The 19,973-nt window shown below is 39.2% G+C and overlaps 1 protein-coding gene across 1 annotated transcript in view; it reads right to left on the bottom strand.

Annotated features, from left to right (window-relative positions):
• LOC5570926 overlaps nucleotides 1-19,973 on the bottom strand; it is a 231,975-nt gene that overhangs the window by 168,315 nt on the left and 43,687 nt on the right. The window contains exons 5-7 of the mRNA XM_021844903.1: nucleotides 9,899-10,060; nucleotides 8,106-9,324; nucleotides 7,898-8,021 (exon numbers count right to left, since the gene is read on the bottom strand). Of these exons, the coding sequence (XP_021700595.1) occupies nucleotides 7,898-8,021; nucleotides 8,106-9,324; nucleotides 9,899-10,060 (1,505 nt within the window). The remainder of the gene's footprint in view (nucleotides 1-7,897; nucleotides 8,022-8,105; nucleotides 9,325-9,898; nucleotides 10,061-19,973) is intronic.

Here is a 19,973-nt window from a genome sequence, read left to right as displayed (position 1 = left end):
AGCCTTAATTGAAAACGGCCAAAATTATAAGCTTGTCATGACAATGGGCAAATTGGTACATTTTTGTGAACATTTCGTGTGTTGAAACGAATTTTCTTACGGTTTTTGTTGTGGTGGCTGTTTGAAGCATCCTCTACCAGATCATACTGACACTAAACATTAAAACACTGGTTTTGAGGTCAAATGCGGGGTGGCTCATATTGCTCCGTATGTTCATATTGCCCCCATTGCCCCTATATATGTATAGGAAACACAGAAATTTGTTCCTTAGATTTTGTGATTTTTTGTGTCTGTATATTCCATATCTTGATAATTCTATAAGTCGATGATCCCTTGAATATCGAGTTATGGAGAGTCGACTGTATAAGCTTTGTAAAATAAGCATGAGAACATAAACAATTATTGAGTTATTGAGTGATCAATGAGCACTTCCACAGATATTATCTGAGAGCTTTCTTTACCAAAGTTTCCATTTTCACATTCCAATCATCTTTATACTCTGAGATTTGAACAAGCATGCTTTGAAATAATCTCAATAAGCAGGATCGTTTCGAATCCTGATTTTATGCAATCACAGTGAGCGGGATTGTTACTGGGATTCAATCCCAGGATGAAATCCTTATGATAGGAATTGTCAATTACCTTCAGCTCAAATGCAAGTGAGAATTTCAAGATGGTTGTGAACTGAGACGAGACTCGCGAAGAGGAAAAAAAGCAACGTCATATGCAGCCCAGATTTCGCTGTCAGATGCAGCCAGTTGATTTTGTGGGCGAATAAGTGGAGAGTATTGGAATCATTCATAAAAAAAAATAATGCAGCGAAATATTCCATTTGATTTGCGCTGACGAAACTAAATCGAAACAAGCAAAACATTTGTTATTGCAATGTTTACTGCGTTTGCGGATATGAAATTTAACTTGAAAAGGTTTTCTGAACTTGGAACGATGCAATCGCAATTCATCTTTACCATTGAGTTCATGTAAAAGCTTGAACATCTTGCTCACAAATTTGTGTAAACACAGAATCGAAGAAGAAAATCTTAGCAACCGTAGAAAAAGAAGACCGACTTCGCGAGTCTCGTCTCAGGTTGTGAAGAAGAGTGCACGTTTTGTCGTAGGTATAAATACCTCTACTATTCGCAAAAAAAAATCAAATTAAAATTAGTCAAATAGCTAGTTTTCTTGGATAATTCATGTAAGATTTAAAGTGGTGGCCAAAATGTGTAAACGAAATGACCAGCAGCAATCATTCGTTTGGACAAATGAATTTAAGAAGATTTTCCATAAAATTCGAATTGAATTGCATGGATTTTCAAGAAGTAACTTCTAAACTTGCCGTTTTCATCATACAAAGTTATCCATCTTAGCTACATCTCAACATTCTACATTCAATAGGGCAACCACATTGCGCACGCCAGTTGAGGCTAGTCACTAACAACACAGCGGAACAAAATTACCATTTTTGCGTAGGGGGAGATCCCCCAGTACCGGACACCTAAGCTTCTAAAATCATAACTAAAAAACTATTGATTTTTTGTGGTCTTGGTGCCCAATTATGATAAATATTATCATTATTGTAGCGTACAAAAATAAATATGGAAATATAAATATGAATTTTCACATTGTATTTTGATGATGTATTTTAGTACCAAATTGACGTATCATAAAAGGTGGCTCCCAATACCGGACACGATCTGGAAATGTCCCGAATTCTAAAAAATTGTATATCATCGAATGTTTTTACTTCAAGAATAGTATTTTATCAATAATTCAATGCATTTGCAACTTTCACAAGAATAATTTGAGCTTTACTAAGTCTGCAAGTTGGTCATCAAAAAACCTCTTTCATATATGACGAAAAACAACATTTTTTATATGTTGTTCTGAATTTTCATTCTTCTTATTTTTATTGCATGTTCGATACCAGGATCGATGAAATCCATGAAAAACGAATGTATTTTGAGTCACTGGTGCGAAAATTACAAAGATATCATGTAACAAATCAAACTGTCCGAAACTGGGGGACAGGAGGTGCTAGACCAAAATTGTAGTTTGATCATATTTAGTTTAAATATGGTACAAAATACATTCACACTTTCAAATTATGATTATATGCGATCATGCTTGCGTGTTTTAAATTTTTTTGCCATGTTAAAAATAATTACTAATTAGGCTTAAATTTAGGGCGATACGTCAAATTTTTAAAAAATTTCATTCATCTCTACTTTTTCAAAAAGTCAAGCATATTTCAAGGATGTGATATTCTACGCAAACATTACTCTCCATTATAGCTTCCTTTTCTTCTAATACACCATCTTGATTGGATCATGATTTCTCAATTTTCGAACTTTGTCCGGTATTGGGTGCTGTCCGGTACTGGGGGATCTCCCCCTATCTCAAAGAGCAAATTATATGCCTCCAGTTAATTTGGGGTTGCTAAATCTAATACCACTCTCAGAAACTCTCTTACCAACTCTGCTTTTTGCGTAGTAAGATTTGTTGTATGAAAATCATATAAATGTCATAAAACATGTACATATAACCCTATTATGTTTTAGTTTCTGAAACAAAACCGAAAACTGAATTTTAAGCATACCGTAAAACGGGGTGAATAGAAAAAGTGGGGCGAATAGAAACAAAACGACCTTCAGTTAAAAATGCGACTTTTATGTAATATTAAACTTTGTAAACCTATTGAAATATTTTTTTCTCCATTAGTTCAATACCAACAGAGTATCCCTAGACTATTTTCAAATTAAAAATTTTGCTACATTTCTCATTAAAAAATTGAGAAGAAAATATTGAAATCGCAATCATTTTTGATAGCTTGAAACATCCGCCATTTTGGCTGATTTCAAAAATGATCGAAAATTGAACTTAGTTTTAAAAATTTTAATTTTTTTCTTCACTAAGTAAATACATGTTGATATTTCTTCAAGATGAACTTAAAAATGTGTTTATTTTTCCATTAAAATGAAAAAAGTATTGATATTTAATGAACAGTGAACATTTTCATAAATCTTTGTAAGATATAATTTTTATTTTTAAACAGCAATTGGGGTCTTAGCAAAGGAAGACGCGACCCATATTTAAGGCTAATAAAATTGGTTTTTTTTTAACTTAAAAATGTGTTTATTTTTCCATTAAAATGAAAAAAGTATTGATATTTAATGAACAGTGAACATTTTCATAAATCTTAAGATATAAGAGATATAATTTTTATTTTTAAACAGCAATTGGGGTCTTAGCAAAGGAAGACGCGACCCATATTTAAGGCTAATAAAATTGGTTTTTATCCACATGGTTTACGTTGTACACATTCAAACACGTCGGAAAGTGTTTCTATTCGCCCCATTTTACGGTAATGATAAAAAATAGGGAATGTGGCCATAGCGCGGAGAAGAATGTAGAAGTTGTGCCACTTTTAATTTTCTTTTATTTGTAATAATCACATTGAGAATTGAGATTTCTGTTTTTACGTTAAGCATATTTTACATGTAACAAATCATTACGACATTGTAGTCTGCAATCCAATTCCGAATCATATTGCTGTTTGCATTTGGGATGCAAATCTTGACTAAGGCTGTGAACCGTTTCACCAGTTCGTTTAACTATTAGTTAAAATTTGACATTTCGAAAGTTATTTTCCCCTCAAATGGTTAAATTGAACATCGCAGTCGACCCATTTGAGCTTTGACAGTCGAGTAGTTATTTCAGAACAAAGTTGACAGATGGTTATTTTTTTTTCAAATTCACGGGAGTAGAAAATAACTTTCGAACTGTCAAGTTTAACCATGCTCCAGAGCAAGGTTATTTCTAACCGGAGGGGAAATAACTATCGAGCTGTCAAATTTTAACTAAAAGTTAAACGAACTAGTGAAACGGTTCACAGCCTAAACATCCTCCAAATGCGGTAAAACAAATCAATCGAAGGACACCTAGCAACGATTATGGAAATCACCGCCGCCCTAGCAAGAAAAATCTATCTTTGACATCGCATTTCTTGTGGAAAATCTTACCGCATTTGGTGTTCCCGCATTTGATATTTGCATTTCAAACGCACACAGCAATATTAGCTCCATAGACACTGTAGAAGTAATGCACACTGGTCCAGGAAGCTAATTTAGGCGGACATGAGGTTTTCGTCAAGATTTATTGATTTTAGAGCCATAGTTTATTTTGAGAATATGTTCAGAATTTTCAGTACTACAAAATGTACGGAACAAAAAAATTTTTACGGTGATCGCAAGAGTGACGCATACGCCAACTTTTTTATTTAAACGAATCGTAAGTTGGTATGTTCAGCAAAGTTGTGGCAAATGATCATAGAAACAACTTTGCCGAACAAACTTTTTCTTGGCAAAAGCAAGTAGCAAGTTGTAGCAAACGTTTTTTGCTCTTAAGTGTTTTATTTTTTAGTTTTATTGGCCTACTACGTTCTACAAAGTTTTTATACTTATCATTTGCTACAACTTTGCTGAACATACCAAAGTTTTATTTCTTATGGTTTCCATGTTATTTGAGTTTTTCATCTTAAAATTAGCTATTTTGTATGCCTTGTAACTCAACTATGAGCACCTCAAAAAATATATCTTTCCACCAAATGATTTTGCAGTCTTTCAAGTACCTGTGTGCAAAATTTGGAGAAGATGATATTTTTCTATCTCGTTTAAAATCGATTTTACTAATAGACGATATGAGATAAATCCATATTTATTGAATATTCATACATGTTCAACTCACAAAAGTCATGGCTACCTAAGCATATCAAACCAAAGGTAACACGTGTATTTATATAGAAATATAAAGTACATCGTTTTTCAGTTGTTTTCGATTAACTTGGAAGCTTCTGCAAGAAATTCATCGTCTTTTCCTCTACCTGTATTTAATCTATTCCTAAGCAAGATCACCGGGTTGGAAGTCAACATAAGCCGTATAAAATACATATACAAAATTTACAGTCCGATTGAGTTCTGTGGCATGATTTTCCCAGAATCTTCTGATGGATTCCACGTTTCATGTTTTTCTTTGGTAATGCGCCATGCCGGACAACACCACTTCCGTGCAATAGTTGTAGACGTATAGTAAGTGTAACAGCATTCTAAAGGATCGCGTACGCAGTGTTGATAGAATCACACTCAAAATCTCAATCAATACGTTCTCCCGTGAGAGCAAACTCATGAGAGATCTGCTTCGCAAATCTCACGCTTGAGATTTTGATGCAAAATCAACTCAATCAACTCAAACCGTAAAAAATGATTCAGTCGCAAAACCCGGCAAAAACTCATGAAACCCAAATGTTGTTGTTTACGTTAGAAAGGATTCACATAATTTTACCAGACTAACAAGAAAGTATTGCCGTGTGTGGGTAAACTGTGGAAATACGAGACAATGAGTTAAAAAGGTGATCCAACTCATCCATGATTTTTTGACTGCTGAGTTGCATGATTGACAACTCACGCATGAAAAATATCAAGCGTGAGTTGTGAGAAATTGAGTTTTTCACAACACTGACTGTACGAACCTCTTCCAGTTGGTAGGAACTCAAATGGTCGTAACACGGCATGCCGCTTTTTACGGGAAGTAGATATTGTGTATTTCTTTCACTACTGAACTGCGAAGTGCGGCCTCATAAGTCCGAAAGTGTGAATAAAAGTGAGGGATTGCATTGAATCCTGTTGGTGTCTTCAGAGCACTTATTCTTCGATTTACGAAGAATAAGTCCCCCGAACACACCTACCTGATTTGATTCAATTGCGCACTTTTGTTAGCGTTTCCGCACTTGTAATAACTTCTTTTCACGGATCTCAATCATTTTAAAAGTGGTCAACTTTTATCGGAAGATTAACGAGGAGGCATTTGAACAGTTTTTGTCAGAAACGTACTGTTAGTATCGCCAGTTCTACGATTGGTATGTACTCTCTCCAGCGGTGCAAAAACTACTTTCGCATGGATTGATGTTGTCCGGCATGCCGCCGAGCAAGCATAAAAAGTGTGGATTAAATCCATCAGAAGATTCTGGGAAAATCATGCCACAGAATTCAATCGGACTGTAAATTTTGTATAAGTATTTTATACGGCTTATGTTGACTTCCAACCCGGTGATCTTGCTTAGGAATAGATTAAATACAGGTAGAGGAAAAGACGATGAATTTCTTGCAGAAGCTTCCAAGTTAATCGAAAACAACTGAAAAACGATGTACTTTATATTCCTATATAAATACACGTTTTACTTTTGGTTTGATATGCTTAGGTAGCCATGACTTTTGCGAGTTGAACATGTATGAATATTCAATAAATATGGATTTATCTCATATCGTCTATTAGTAAAATCGATTTCAAACGAGATAGAAAAATATCATCTTCTCCAAATTTTGCTCATAGGTACTTGAAAGACTGCAAAATCATTTGGTGGAAAGATATATTTTTTGAGGTGCTCATAGTTGAGATACAAGGCATACAAAACAGCTAATTTTAAGATGAAAAACTCAAATAACATGAAAACCATAAGAAATACAACTTTGGTATGTTCAGCAAAGTTGTAGCAAATGATAAGTATAAAAACTTTGTAGAACATAGTAGGCCAATAAAACTAAAAAATAAAACACTTAAGAGCAAAAAACGATTTTTTATTGAAAAATACTTAATTATCTCGGCTCTGAAGCAAAACCGAGAAAAAGTTTGTTCGGCAAAGTTGTTTCTATGATCATTTGCTACAACTTTGCTAAACATACCAACTTACGATTCGTTAATACAAAAAAGTTGGCGTATGCGTCACTCTTGCGATCACCGTAAACAATTTTTTGTTCCGTACATTTTGTAGTACTGAAAATTCTGAACATATTCTCAGAATAAACTATGGCTCTAAAATCAATAAATCTTGACGAAAACCTCATGTCCGCCTAAATTAGCTTCCAGGACCAGTGTGCAATGACCGATCGATTTACGGGAACAGAACTCTCTGTAATAAATCGAAAAAAAAACAAGTCAAATTGTATAGCTAAGATCACACAAAATACTTCACCGTACACGAACAAATGCCATCTGACAGCTAACTGGAACAAACAAAAAATCTGAGCATCAAAACTATAAAAAATTCCTCAAGAATGATTACCAAGCCTCAAGCGCATCCCGTGTGTCCTGTCAAAGACAATTTTCCCACGAATGTTTGACGCATTATCATGGATGACTCGATATATTTCGATAACACTAATCAATCCTGGGATTCAATCCTCTCATACAAAACGCATGATTCAATGCATGCTCGGATTGAAACATAATAAGCGCGCGCAATCGATCTCGACCCGCAGTTTTTAAATCTCAGCAGCTCTTGGAGTGAGATTTTTTGAACATTGCACATTCGTAAATCGTGTGGCAGTTACGATGATACTTTATCCTCAGGGAAGTCAAAGAAATTTTCCATTACGAAAAGATCCTGGACCGAACGCGAATCGAACCCATAAACCTTCAGCATGTCTTTGCTTACCACTCGGCTAAGGAAGGCCCCTAGAACAACAACATATTAAGTAATTATCTCAGTTATCGTTAAACGGTGTTTATAAAAAAAAGTGGGGCGAAAATAAACTAAGTGACCTACAGTTAAAAATGCCTACTACTATTAAATTGTATTTGCCAACGTTCCTCTAATTATCGATATTAGATAAATATTCGATTTCTGTAAAAGCACTAACAATATCGACGCTCAATTCCTTTTTGTAATTGAATAGCGCACTTCCTTATTTATGCGCCCTTCATCTCCAATAAACAATTGCATAAAAGGAAGCATAAACAAACCGCAATGGAACTGCACTCTGTCCAGATGATGCACTTTTCAGACCATCTGGCAGACTTTTCCAAACGAACTGTAAAACCAACTGTAAATTGCATCGTCACTTACCTTCAAGCTGATCAGCAGAGCATCCAATAATACTGTGATGGTGTTACCGAGTATCGCATGGCGCGATATTTGCGGACATAGAGAGCACGCATTACGATACAGCTGGACCGATATTACTACCGCCCTGGAAAAGGCAAACAAATTCACACGATTGATTGACAGCCCCTATAAACACACATAATTTGCATGGGTTTTGTTGGAAACGTACCGTTTGGAAATCTCCGAATTAGGTTCCATCCCCTGCTGGATCACGTCGGAGATGATTTTCAATCCGTCCAGTAGCCACATGGACTGGAAGTCTACAACCTCCGCCTTTGCCATGAGTCGCAACAGTTGACCAAGAGGCCGTTCAACTCCCAGAGGGCCACCGCCTTTCACAATTGTATTCAACAGCTTGGGCACTTGACTTTGCTTGCGAATTTGCGGTGCGAGAGGTTGAAGTTCTGCGGTGTATTCTTCCGCTGCTTGAGCCATCCTCAATCTTAGTTTCTTCAGTTTTTTCTTGTTGGCCTTGCCATTTCCACTGTCTTTGCCCTTATCACTAACACTGAGATTGTCATCGGTTTCCTGTTTGTTGGAATTGGTTTCGTCACAGTTCCTAGTCGGTATGGTCAATTCCACTGCCCTCTGGCGGATGTCTTCGATATGTTCCTCGTGGCGTCGGGCCGATTCTTGCTGTTTTTGAATGATCTTTCTTTGGAGTTCTTCCGTGGTGGCTTGCTGCTGTGCCTGCAGAGCAAGAAGCCTCTCCTCTCTGTCTCGTGCCTTTTCCCTTGCCAAAGCCTGACGCTGCCTTTCCTTTTGCTCTTGCATTTTTCCGACACGTTTTTCACGTTCGCGACGATTTTCACTCATAATTTGCAGCTTCTTCTGTCTCTCCTGTTCGATTTCCTGTCTTCGGCGTTCGACGGCTGCCTCTTTCGCTGCCTTCTCTTCTGCTCGCTTCTGTCTTTCGGTTTCCAAATCTTGAAGCCGTCCTTCCTGTTCTTTGCATGACTCAATGAAATCTAGACGCTTATTTTGCGCTTCAATATTCTTGATAAAGGCAATCTCTTTCAGTTTCTCTTCTTCGTCATGAGCTTTCTTAATTTTATCCTTTAGATACTGCGAACGATTTTCTGCAGCCCGCTGCAAACGTTCTTCCATTCGCATACGTTTCTTTTCAATCAGTTGCTGTTTGGCGGTCTTAACATCTTCGACTCGCGTAAGCAATTGTTGAATTTTCTGGGCCTTTTCCTTTTGCAATGCTTGGCGTTTTTCCAACGCTCGAGTCTGCTTCGCCTGATACTTTTTCAGCGTCTCGTGCAATGATCTTCTTCGGGAAGGACTAGACAACTTGGCGTGCAATTGCTGAGCTCTGCCAGGATGACGAGCCACCAGGGCCTGCAGAGTTGCCAGCGTTTGAGCACGTTCTACCCACGTCATTTCTAAAATTATTTTACGGATTAGTAACTTATTTCTCTTGATTATAGTACAGTATGGCCCATGAAAATGCTAAAATCGTCATGTCATGTTTTATAGTAGTTTTTACATGGAAAATTAAAACGAATCATAAATTTTATTAGATGATTACCTAGTTTAATCGTTTCTACCACAATCACTAAAGGCCGAAAACACAAAAGGCCGAATCACAAAAGGTCAAATCACATCCAAGCGAAAAATCTTGAAAATTGATGTGTTGCATGATGTGGTTTGTGCTGATCAAATTTTTATCTCCAACTAATGCCCCAGGAATCGGTTCCTGGGAATCCGAAATGATTCCAAATGAGTTGAAAGAGTCGGAATATACTATTGGTATATTATTCAGTTACAAACACTGTAGTTTTGTTTTATCCGTGCAAATAATTATGCAAATGTCTCGGCTGAATATTACGGAAGTCATGTAGTAATGGACTTCAGTAACTAGAAAACACATTCAACTACAAAAACAATGGAAATATATTGGAGCTCATACCATTTTCGCATCTTTTTTCTTATGGGACATACTGTAGAACAACTCACCTGCTAAAACGGCTTCGTATCGTATCTCTAGGGTCATCTCATCGTCTCCACCGATTCCGTTCACACTGATGGTTTCCAAACTCTCGGCGTTACTTTCGTTATCTTCCAAATCGATGATAGCTTCACAATCGGTTTCGTCCGTTTCAGTGTCAATATCGATTTCTGTAGAAAAGAATAATCAAATTGAATATATCTACCGTATTAAACTCTAGATTAGCTAAATATCTACATCAAAGAAAAAGCATGCGAGCGACAACGTGCGAGCTTTACAACTGCCAGTTGCCGCCGCAGTTTGCCATTCGGTATGATCGCGAGTGTGATGACGATCGCGTAATCAATTTCATTTTGCGCCTCGCATCGCACCACAGCAGTAGGTATGCTCCAAAAATTCAATCGATCACGATCGTTAAGTAACGTCGTCGCCGTCAAAACATTGGTCAGCGGAGCGAAGCGATGACTAGACAATCGTTAAATGCTTGTAGCCACATATCAGTCCCATCATGATTGTAATTTCTGTTTATGAGGGACAGTTATGCGATTACGGGTAGTAAAGCTTTCAAAAACCTAATGAACGATTTATAAAAGTGGAAATTTGTTTGTTCTTCTGGCTATAAGGTGTAACGTACTAAATTTTCCCAGCTCTGGACATCGTTCGAAAACTAAGATATCGTGAAACAATCAGAAAGCTGTAAATTATTGTTATTATTATTATTATTATTTATAGAGGCTTTAACTACAAAATTCTGAAAAAAATCTGTGTTAAAAATGACTATTTTATTTTCTTGAAGCTATCATGGAATTTCAGACCCATTTGTCATGTCTACCTATCTCGAGTGATATTAATTATTCTGCCTTTTGGCTTGGTACCTTTTATCTGTTCGTACCTACGGTATTTCTTAGCTATAAGTACTGGCTGCAGTTGGCGCAGAAGAGAGACTTCCCGAACTGTGGACTGATTAACATATTATTTTATTATTTATGTGCAGGATATAAAACCATTTACTATGTTTACGGTATATCCCACTACATTACTGGTATATTTGACAGAAATAATTTACAACAATCTGATTTCGACTACAGACATGGTAAAATCAAGCGCATTTCTGGTCTGCTGAAAATTGCCGGGGCGAGCGCTTAAGCTAACCCCCTAAAATGGTAGCATTTACCGCACTATTTTTTGCGTGTAGTGTCATTCGCCTCTGAAAAAAGAGCTGTAAATAACAAGAAGTAGGGGCCCAGATAGCCGTAGCGGTAAACGCGCAGCTATTCAGCAAGACCAAGCTGAGGGTCGTGGGTTCGAATCTCACCGGTCGAGGATCTTTTCGGGTTGGAAATTTTCTCGACTTCCCAGAGCATAGAGTATCTCCGTACCTGCCACACGATATACACATGCAAAAATGGTCATTGGCATAGTAAGCTCTCAGTTAATAACTGTGGAAGTGCTCATAAGAACACTAAGCTGAGAAGCAGGCTCTGTCCCAGTGGGGACGTAACGTCAGAAAGAAGAAGAAATAACAAGAATTAAAATTTAGAACAACATCGTTAGAGACAATGGAAATTCGCCAATTCGTGGAAGCCTAGTGTCCAACCATAGCTTAGGCTTAGGTTTCGGCAGGAAAATCGGATGGTTTGGCACACTATCGAAAAACGTAAAAATACTTCCGTTCAACACAAGGTTCTATTTATTTCTGAATTTCGGTTAATACAGTGTTGCTGGGTTGAATTAGAAAATTATCTTTGTGTCGCAATTGATGTATCGAAACTTAAAACAAATTACTAATTTTTTACTGTTCATACACCATCGTTGATAATTCAGTTTCAGCAGAAGGCATCACAGCAATTCGCTCTAACGAAGGTAAGGTGCTGCCATCTGGAAAAAGTTTACTCTATGCGTGAAGCGTTGAAAATTTTATCCGATAAGGTATAGGAAGTGAAATTTTAAATGCTTATATTAAATTAATTACAATAGCTATTTAAAATCTTTTCAGTACATGTTGATATACTTTTGATGGGCTACACTACACATTCAATCTGTTCGGTAAAAATAACTGGGTTTTTGAACTACCGAAAAAGTCAGTAAACTAAAAAAAATGTCAGAAATCGAAAAACAGATTTTTTACTGAAATTTTGCAGAGAGCTTTCTTCTTATATCATATATCGATAAAAAATAATACATGGTGAAATTTGCTTTTTAATTACGCGTGGCGACAGTTTTCATTTTACTGACTTTTTTGGTAGTTCCAAAACCCAGTAAAATTTTACCGACCCCAGTAATTTAATCTAAGTGTGTAGTAACCCTGTATAAGAGAGATTCGCGGAAGCTGACATTTCTGTCAACGTGTGAGCCAATCGAGCAGCAAGAACTGTCAAAGCGTGAGCCAAACGAACACGCGTTATGTTTGTTTTGAACTTTACTTGAGGAGTAATGTAATCCGCTTGAAATTATTTCGGTAATAGTTGTTTCGCATGAAGTAAAAAATATTAAATATTTTCCTTTTTTGATTTTCATCAATGAGATTTTTAATAATGTTAATTTGTTCTGCTGTTTATTAGTTTAAAAATGTAGCTCAAAGATCTATAACGAAACAAAATACACTTTTTAGCAATGAGGAAGTCATTTCCGTGTTAGAATATTATTCTCGACGCCGCACAGTGCGTTGCTCCATAGTCAAAAATCAAATTTCAAATTATTTTATCCGGCGATAATAAGTATCTAAAACTGCTTATAGATAGCATCCGTTATTGGAACAAGTATTTATAAGCAATACAAAGCACTAAAACTACTACAACAATCGTCGAGAGTGACAGTTGTCGGAGTAGCAGAAAACTAAAATTTTGTTGCATGTTTTCAGCATTCCTTTCAACCAGCACGGAGAGTGTTGAAACCAATCTAATCAATCAAAATCTAGAACAGAGCATTGCTGAAGCTTGGTAAAGTATATTTGATGTGATAAAAACACCAATTTTAACTTTGAGTATGAGAAATTGACACGTTAATTTGGCTATGCAATCAAACTTATAAAATACTAACGTGTATCTTTGAATATCGATTCAATAAAAGTTCCACCGAGTTCCACCTTGGATCACGCACATGCATGTTTCTTAGAGTGTCCTCTAAGAGGTCTGAAAGATACAGCTGCAACTTCCTGCAACTCTTCGAGATTTTTGACTATTTTGAAGTATACTACTTAACTACCACAAGTATGAGAATGAGTTGTTTATGATAAAACATCCGAAAATCTTGCAACGTTATGTTTTCTCGGCTCAACCAGACATTACACCAGAGCCAGTTTATGCCTAAAATAATATATTTTAAAAGTGGTTTTGAATATTTTTTTCAAATTTTGCATTAAAAACAGAAAGAAATCAATAAAATGTGATTTTTTTTTGCATAAAGGCGTATAAGTCACTTTTGCAGCTACGAGTGAGAAGAGACATATTTGTAAATAACTTCTTACGTCATCATGAGCAATGAAAGTACAAACTACAAGGTTTTTCTGGAAAAAATAGGAAATTGGCGCTTAGGGCAGTTTTGCGATTACGCGTATATTATATGTCATTTATGCAAATTGTAGCTCTTTTGACTAGAAACAACTTTCCCTTCTATCTTCCAGTTTTGATTTTTGTCCCGCATCTCCATACATTCAACGCACTGTGCGCCGAGCAAAATCAGCACTGCTGGTCTGCTGCCAAATCATTCCATTTTACTTCTGCTTAACTCTCTATAAAGGATCACTAGGCTACACTATTGACACATTATTTTGATTTTAATATTTTTTCCTCAATATTCTGCGTATTTTATAGCTTATCATTAATCTAACCTCGTACACTTAACAGAATTTAATGAAATTATGTTTTGAATTTTTTAGAAGCATTTGAAAATTGACTTCCTATGCATTGCCATTGTAAAGAAATCGGAGCTTCACGTATACCGTGACAATTGTCTTCGTCATCGCGAATCTTCGTTACCGCTCGCTTGTAATCACCGCTCGTCGTTCTAACCGTCACCACTCGCACTGTGCGAGTCGCACATCATCACAGGGATGCCAAGTCAATTTTTCAAAAATCTGGAAGATTTTAAAAATTTGTCTGGAAAAGTCTGATTCTTCTGTATCGTACATGGAGAACCTTACAAATTATTTACAAAACCTTACAAATCCTTTACACATTTTATCTGGACCTTCCAGATTTGTGTAAAATGGGGCCTCAAAAATCTGGAATATTCCAGACTAATCTGGAAGGTTGGCAACGCTGCATCATCATCGTCTCCGGGATGCACAGCCGAAATCCGCCCACGCTTCCATTGTTGTGGTGGCAGATTTTCCTCAACCAAGAGCACTAATGCACCAACCTTGAAGCTCGAGTTCGCATTTGTGTTCCACTTCTGGCGACCTTGCAAATGGTGAAGGTATTCGCCAAAAATTTTGGTGCATCAGCTGGATGTGCTGATATCTTTCGAGTCGCCCCAGTTTTGCATCACCATATGATGGCACAGGAGCTACGAATGTGGTGGCATTATCACTGTGGATATCGTTCGGAATACCACGCCGACTGGAGAAACATTGTAGCACCGCTATGAAGTCGTTAGCTTGATAACAATTCGAAATGGATAGCCTTCACGATCAAGCAAACAAATACGACCACGTATCCCTTATACAATTTTGTACTTCGGCCTCCCAGTTTGAGCATGAACGGACCTGCGTAGTCGATTCCCACCTTGGAGAATGGTGGTGATGGGTTGACTCAAACACCACCCATGTTTTCGTCGTTGAGCTCGAAGCCTTATAAACAGCATGGTGAGGGATGTAATACCCGCCATCACCCGTTGATTCATCAACCTCCGTCATATGACCTAAAGCTAAGTACTCAAAAAATGTGTAGTACTCACCACGCTAGAATGGATTTTAAACGTAGTCCGAAAGGAATCGTCCATAAACGGGCATCAATTCTCACAGCTCATAAGTTTGAAGTGATCTGTGGGACGACGAGAAAATCCAGCTTGGGCAAAGCAAACGAACTGGTACAGGATTGGAACTTCGTTGCTAGCAGGAACTTGACACGAGTTTCATTGTTGTTCAATCCGTTGATTGGAATGTCCACTGGAACCAGGCTTAACTGAAGTTCATCCACCAGCTTTTCGGTTATGATGTTGCTGTCCGAACCAGTGTCCAACAGCGCACGGCACTTAACGAGAGAGCTGCCCCTTCCAGTAACCAACACTTGTGCTGTCGAAAGAACGACATTATGTTAGGCTCCGCTAATATTAGTGTAGAGAGCTGTTGCACTGCTGCGTTGAGCCTTCTGCGGTTGCACTCCGGAAGCTGTTGATGGTTCTTCGCTCTCTTGACGTTTGTCTGGACATTCTACAGTGGGTGCATTGTTACAGTGCAGTAGACTGTGGTGCTTGCGACCACATTCTTGTACCTTACAGCCCTGCTCCGATGGACAGTTGATGATTCGGTGCTTGGCTTTCAGGCAGTTGAAGCACAAGTTTGATTTTGCTACAAAACCCTTTCGTTGCTGCAATGACATTCCTTGGAACTTCGAACACGATAGATAAGTGTTTTCTCTTTGCAGCATGGGCAACATCCCCTTTGATATATGCCCCTAAAGAATCAGAAGGGTACTTGCGCATTGTGACTTTTAATCTAACCGCGTTGCCGCTTTAGTTGGGGTTGCCGTAGCTTGGTGTGTGGTGGCTGTTGAGTACGATTCGTTTCCTGCGTGAAGTAGGGCCCGTGTACTTCACGCAAAACGACGAATTCGTCAAAATCGATAGCTCTTGGTAAGTGCCCAACCTTGCCTCCCAAGCTCCTTTTTCCTTGTCCAAATCTTTTGTATGTACAGTACATTCACTATATCTTCTTCTTCTTTTCTTGGCGTACGTCCCCATTGGGACAGAGCCTGCTTCTCAGCTTGTTCTTATGAGCACTCCACAGCTTATTAACTGAGAGCTTACTAGCAATGGACCAATTTGCATTGCGTATGATCGTGTGCAGGTACAAATTACCTATCCCTGGAGTCGAGAAAATTTCCAATCCCGAAAAGATCCTCGACCGGTGGATTCGAACCCACACCCTCAGCTGGTCTTGCTGAATAGCTGCGCTTTTACGCACGGCTATCTGGCCCCATTCACATTATGAGCTCCGCCATCCTTGACGAAAATCCATGCCGTCAAGGCATCCGTGTGTTTCCAAGCAAACTTCAACTAGTTTGGATAGGGACTTACCACGATTATCGTTGTGCATTTTCTCGAATTTTGTGAACTCCTCGTGCGATGCTTCCCGCTGTTCCTTTGTCAAAAGGGCTGCCATTTCGGAATAGACTTTCTCAAAATCGTCAGCTATTCGGCGTAACATTTCAATGCTGATGTCCTCTCGCAATGTTTCGCGCATTCGTAGCAGCTTATTGGTCAGCAACGCCTGCCGATCGCCTAAAATCTCCAAACTCTGCATCCATCCTGCGTCTTGTGTTTAACTCCTTTTGTGCAACATTCTGCTGTGCGATAGTCGGGATACGATCCCAAAGTCTTCTTCACTGTTCACTGCGACCTGGCGAGCGCGTCGAATATGTTTCTTCGCTTAAATTTGCTTGACTGTCCACGGGGTGTGTCGCTTTCACTCATAAATGATCTTCAGCCTCTTCTTTGGCTACACAAACACACGTGTCTCGTGCACTTTCAATGTCATTTTATTCGCATTGTTTGTACAACACGACGGTGTCGAATCCACACGCACAATGTCCAACCGTTTGACATTTGCTTTTCGCCAACATGGCTACCGATCAGTCTTTTCTGCTACGAGAACTGCTGTCGAAGCCACGTCGACAACTTTTCGCCAAGATGGCTACCACTATGTCTCGTGCCACGGGCACTCTACTGAATCCGCTTCCGCAATAGCTTTTCGTCAAGACGGCGACCGTAGGTCCACTAAGGTAAGGAAGATCAAGGTGGGTTGGTCAGTATGCTCATTAGCCATACATGGGCAACCGGTGATCTGCTTCAGGTGTAGGGAACCGGGACACAAGTCCTGGGGCTGATAAGACCAAGTTGTGTAGGCGATGTGGTCATTAGGAAGGTCATAAGGCACTAGGCTGCAAAAATCCTCCCAAGTGTTTGCTTTGTTCCGGGAAGTCTGTGAACAACAAGCATCCAATGGGAGGCTCAAGGTGCCCGACCTTTAAAAGAGCTTAATTGAAAAGTCACAGTGCAGGTAACGCAGCTAAACCTGAACCACTGTGACGCAGCTCAGCAATTGCTGTATCAGGCAGTTGCTGAGTGGGGAACGGATACCCGACTAAAGGCTTGTAACAGAAGTATAATAAAATTTTATCAGAATATGATTTGCATATCAAATTATGATATAATTTTGTTAGGCTCCGTCATCCATAGAACATAATAAAACAGAAATATAACATAATGTGTTTTATTTCCCTTTAAGATATTTTTTTGTTCATTTTTAACAACTTTATAACAAAATAAATAGATAGTTATGCATTTCAATAATGTACAATATTATCGTATATCGAACAGTATTATAATTTTGATACTTTGTATTAAACATTATAACTTGGTTTGATATGTTTTTGATAGAATTAAAACACATTTTGTTATGTTTATGTTACTATTCATACACTTTTTGTTATAATTTTAGTTATTTTAACAACATCCTGCATCAAGTTTGTAACAACCTATGATCGAAAAAAAACTTATAACATAATAACATATACTGATATAATTTTATTATGTACCCTTAGTCGGGTATCGCCATCATATCGGATCCATGCCGAGTATCTGCCGGCAACGGCAACTGGGTCGCGGATGGATCCGGAAAAATGGCGGCGATATGGACGACGGGAAAATACCCCGTCCAGGAGTTGGTGTCTACTACTTCCGAGGGATTCGTGATCGCCAAGGTAAACGGGGTCTTCTTCTGTAGCTGCTATGCGCCTCCGAGTTGGTCGATCGAGCGGCTCACGCAGATGCTGGACTGTATGACGACCGTGCTGACAGGGCGAAGGCCAGTAGTAATAGCGGGTGACTTCAATGCCTGGGCCGTGGAATGGGGAAGCCGTGTCACGAACCAGCGGGGTCAAATCCTGCTAGAGGCACTGGCCGTGCTAGATGTCGATCTGGCTAATGTTGGTACTAAAAGTAAAACGGAGCGGAGTCGATTATCGACGTTACTTTTTGTAGTCCTGGCCTATCAAGTAGTTCGAACTGGAGGGTAGACAATGCCTACACTCACAGCGACCACAACAACAGCAGGCAGCGGGTAGAGGAAGCGGCTAGGTCAAGGCCAAGCCCTCGTAGGTGGAAGACATCGTACTAGCAATTGCGGAGGCTCCCGGGATGTTCAGATTAGAGATGGTCGGGTCTCGGGTTTTCAAACCCGAAACCCGACCCGAACCCGAACCCGACGGGTTTGGGTCGGGTTCGGGTTTGAAAATTTAAAATTTTTCGGGTTCGGGTACGGGTCCGATTTGAAGGCTACAAAATTATCGGGTACGGGTCGGGTTCGGGCTTGAAAAAAGGTGGGTTTGGGTCTGGTTCGATGAGCGTTTCTATGCATCGGAAACAAAGAATTTATTATCTTTTCGAGCTCGGGTTTTATTCGGGTTTCTCTTAGAAAACTTTTTCGGGTTTCGGGTCGGGTTCGGGTTTGAACAGCGAAAATTGTTCGGGTTCGGGTCGGGTCCGGGTTTGCTTTTCAATTATTGTCTCGGGTTCGGGTCGGGTCCGGGTTTGAAGAAATAAAATAAGTCGGGTACGGGTCGGGTTCGGGTTTGAAAAATATGAAACCCGACCATCTCTAGTTCAGATCTACCATGCAGATATGCCTGGACGAGAAGTTTGGCGGCAATTGAAATGGTTTAGTGGGTCGGGGGTGTAGTCCTGTTTACTGCTTGCATGTAGTAAATGGTCCCTAACCCCACACGGCGTCTGTTGAGCAGATTATCCCCCCATTGCTTAGAAAAAAAAAAGATATGCCTGGACGAGGGAGTTTTTCCAGAGGTGTGGAAGCGGCAGAGCCTGGTACTATTGCCAAAGGCGGGAAAACCACCCGGTGACCCGTCGGCATATAGACCAATATGCTTGATCGAGACGGCGGGGAAGGTGCTCGAGAAGATCATCCTCAACAGACTGTTGAGGTACACCGAGGGTGTAAATGGTCTCTCAAGCAACCAGTTCGGCTTCCGGAAAGGGAGGTCAACCGTAGATGCTATTTTGACGGTTAAAAAACCGCTGAGATAGCACTCCAGCGTAAGAGGAAGGGGATTCGCTACTGTGCAGTAGTGACTCTGGATGTAAGGAACGCATGCAATAGTGCTAGTTGGGCGGCTATTGCTGATGCGCTCCTGCGTCTAGGGATACCCGAGTACCTGTATAAGATTCTCGGGAGTTACTTCCAGAATAGGGTACTAGTCTACGACACAGAGGTGGGTTGGAAGTGCTTTCACATAACCTGGGTCCGGTGTTATGGAATGTGATGTACGACGGGGTGTTGAGATTAAGATTACCGGCGTTGGCTTTGCCGACGATATTACGCTGGAGGTCTACGGTGGATCGATCGAAGAAGTGGAATTGACTGCAGCCCACTCGATCGCAATTGTGGAGGAGTGGATGAGCTCCAGGAAACTGGAAATGGCTCTCCACAAAACTGAGGCGGTTATTGCTGTTGGGTCCGCGGACCACCGGTTGAGAAACCCTGGTATAAGACATCATCAAAAATGCTTAAAACTGACAACAAGGGATTAAAACAAAAAAAAAAACAAAAACGTTCAATGAGCAACAAATATAATATCAAGATTTCCGAGCTAAAAGTTACATCAATTCTAATTTTCAGTTGTGGTTTTCTAAAATCTTAGTAAACGTTGATATTTTCACTTCAATTGACCTCCATATCAACCCGAACACTCCGATTTAAGAGGAAAATAACCATCATCGTTTGACAAATTTTCAAAACCAGTTTTTTTGCTCAAAACTTAAGCAATGTTTATAAAAATCTATCATTGCATTGCACTTGCTATCTGGAATGGAGTGATAGATTTTCATGAGGATATCTTTAAATTTGAA

The sequence above is a fragment of the Aedes aegypti genome, chromosome 2 (assembly GCF_002204515.2).
Source record: "Aedes aegypti strain LVP_AGWG chromosome 2, AaegL5.0 Primary Assembly, whole genome shotgun sequence".
In the NCBI taxonomy this organism is placed as follows: Eukaryota; Metazoa; Arthropoda; class Insecta; order Diptera; family Culicidae; genus Aedes; species Aedes aegypti.
The sequence above is the reverse complement of the archived record's forward strand: the minus strand, read 5'-3'. Positions and strand labels throughout refer to the sequence as shown.